We start from the raw sequence: 2965 nt of genomic DNA, 5'->3' as shown, positions 1-2965 counted from the left end.
ATACCTTTAAGGAGGGCCTCCCAACTGAGCACGATCTGAGGAAATCTCTAACTGGTAAACCTGTTATCAACGTTCGTCAGCTTATGGATCGGATTGACAAGTACAGAAGAGTAGAGGAGGATCAAATACAGGGTAAAGGAAAGTCCAAGGCAGTCCCTCAGGAGAAAAAGGATTTCAGGTTGGACTGGTATAACAACAACCGACCTCGGAGGGACTTTGGGGGTAATCAAGATCTGCTAATTCCCAGGTGGTTAATGCCGTGTTCAGAGAGCCAGTACAACGGGTTCTAGAGAAGATAAAAGATGAGTCATTCTTCAGATGGCCTAATAGGATGGCGGGGGATCCTGCGAAACGTAATCAAAACCTTTACTGCCAATATCACCAGGATCATGGACATACTACTGAGGATTGCTGAAACTTGTGGGACCATTTGGATCAGTTGGTCCGAGAAGGGAAGTTGACTTAGCTGCTGCATCATTCCAGTGGCCGAGGAAGCCAGACAGGCTTTACATTTCGGGGGGATGCTTCTTTAGGACCCCCCTTAGGTACGATACATGTTATATTTGCTACCCCGGGTAGAATCGGATCCTGCCCCTCCAAGGTAATGTCGGTGTCTCATTGTTTGGATGAGGGATCCTGTTCAACACCGAAGAGAACCAGACTGGATGCATCGTTGGTTTTGGGTCTTTCAGAGGAGGACAAGAGGGGAACTATACAACCACACGATGACGCGTTGGTGGTGACGCTTAGAATCGGGGGGTATGATGTAAGAAGGGTGATGATTGACGAGGGGAGCGCAGCCGAGGTGATGTATCCTGACCTGTATAGAGGGCTAAATTTGAGACCCCAGGATCTGACAGCCTATAGCTCCCCGTTGGTGAGTTTTGAAGGTAGATCGATCATTCCCATGAGCATGATTAGGTTGCTTGTGCAGACTGGCTCAGACGTGGCGGAGGTGGATTTTATTGTGGTAGATGCTTTTTTTCCATACACGGCTATCTTGGGTAGGCCCTGGCTACATACCTTGGGGGCTGTCTCATCTACACTTCATCAGAAGGTGAAAATATCCATCGGGTGGCCAAGTATTAGAGATATTGAGAAATCAGACCATGGCTCGGTAGTGCTTGATAGCAGCTATTCAACACCGGTAAGAGATAGACACTTCTGCCACGATCGAGAATGATTTATAGCAGTTAAAGGCTCCGCGACCCCCTTAAGCACATCTGCTGGGGGAGTGGAGTGTGAGAATTTGGAAAGGGTAAGTGTTGGTGATGTACTAGATAAGTTCTTTCAGGTTGGAGCGCAGTTGCCTGAGGTGGAGAAGGAGCAGTTAGTTGAAGTCTTAAGGAGGAACATCGATGTGTTTGCTTGGGATGCTTATGAAGCCCCAAGGGTGGATCCAGACTTCATTTGCCACCACTTGAATGTTAATTCCTTTGTTATTTCGAAGAAACAACCACCTCGGCGACCATTCAAGGCGTACGCCGAGGCTATCAGAGATGAGGTGACCAAGCTTAAACAGGCAGGGGCTATCAAGGAGGTCTTTTACCCTCAGTGGTTGGCTAATACGGTCATGGTGAAAAAGAAAAACAGAAAATGGCGTGCATGTGTTGATTTTACGGATCTTAATAAAGCTTACCCAAAAGACCCTTTCCCTATGCCCTATATAGATCAGTTAGTGGACGCAACAGTAGGCCACCCTCGGATGAGCTTCTTGGATGCCTTTCAGGGTTACCATCAAATCCCCTTGGCATTGGATGACTAGGAAAAGACTGCTTTTCTTACTCCCACTGGAAATTATCATTACAAGGTGATGTCCTTTGGCCTGAAGAATGCAAAGTCTACTTACCAACGGATGATGATGAAGATGTTTGAGCCACAGTTGGGCAAGAACATTGAAGTTTATATTGATGATATGGTCGTGAAGAGCAGGGTAGTGACTGAGCACATTGCGGACCTTACCAACACTTTTGAGATTCTAAGGAAATACAAATTGCGACTGAACATGTCCAAGTGCACATTCGGGGTGAACTCGGGGAAGTTTTTGGGCTACATGGTGACTCACCGAGGAATTGAGGTGAACCTCGATCAGATTAGAGCCATAAGTAGCTTGCAAGCACCTCGAAATCCCAAGGAGGTCCAAATATTGAGGGATGACCGCTGCTTTGAATAGATTTATTTTCAGATCGGCAGACAGGTGCAGATCTTTTTTCCTTTTACTCCACAAATGGAAGGGATTCGAGTGGACAGAGGAGTGCGCCCTGGCATTTCAGCAACTTAAGGAATACCTATCTCGGCCACCCATTATGTCTAGCCCCGAGGTGGATGAAGTCCTTTTTTCTTACTTAGCGATAACCATTTATGCGATTAGTTTTGTTCTGATACGAGTAGATAATGGCATACAACAGTCAGTCTATTACGTGAGCAAGTCACTTCATGAGGCTGAGGTACGTTATCTGCCATTGGAAAAGGCCATCTTGGCAGTGGTACACGCTACAAGGAAACTTCCCCATTATTTTCAGGCGCATACTATGGTTATCCTCACTCAATACCCGCTCAGGGCAGTACTTCAAAGGGCAGACTACACTGGTAGGGTTGCCAAGTGGGGCACAATTCTAGGGGCTTTTGATATTAAATATATGCCTCATACCTCTGTGAAGGGAAAGATTCTCGCCGATCTGGTGGTCGAATTTGCTAAAGGCCCTAAAGAAATAGAAACAAGTCCACAGGGCATGGTTGAAAAATCGGTTGGCCTCATCTCCGTGCAACATGCCTTACCCTGGAAAGCGTATGTGGATGGAGCAGCAAACTAGCGAGGGTCAGGAGTGGGGCTAGTTCTGATATCTCTTGAAATAGGTCATTATTGAAAAGTCTTTAAGGTTGGGATTTTCAGCTACTAATAACGAGGCAGAGTATGAAGCTTTGTTAAATGGGATGGCAATGGTCAAGAAACTAGGTGGAAAAG

General features: G+C 46.4%; 1 protein-coding gene across 1 annotated transcript; it reads left to right on the top strand.

Moving 5' to 3' along the window:
• The first annotated feature begins 604 nt into the window (after positions 1-604).
• Positions 605-1765, top strand: LOC112035758 (uncharacterized). The gene is made up of 2 exons (XM_024068590.1): positions 605-1147; positions 1295-1765. The coding sequence occupies exons 1-2, from the start codon at positions 605-607 to the stop codon at positions 1763-1765; spliced, it is 1014 nt and encodes a 337-aa protein (XP_023924358.1).
• The last annotated feature ends 1200 nt before the right edge of the window (positions 1766-2965 follow it).

The sequence above is a fragment of the Quercus suber genome, unplaced genomic scaffold, assembly GCF_002906115.3.
Source record: "Quercus suber isolate HL8 unplaced genomic scaffold, Cork oak 2.0 scaffold_5, whole genome shotgun sequence".
NCBI classification, from domain to species: domain Eukaryota; kingdom Viridiplantae; phylum Streptophyta; class Magnoliopsida; order Fagales; family Fagaceae; genus Quercus; species Quercus suber.
The sequence above is the reverse complement of the archived record's forward strand: the minus strand, read 5'-3'. Positions and strand labels throughout refer to the sequence as shown.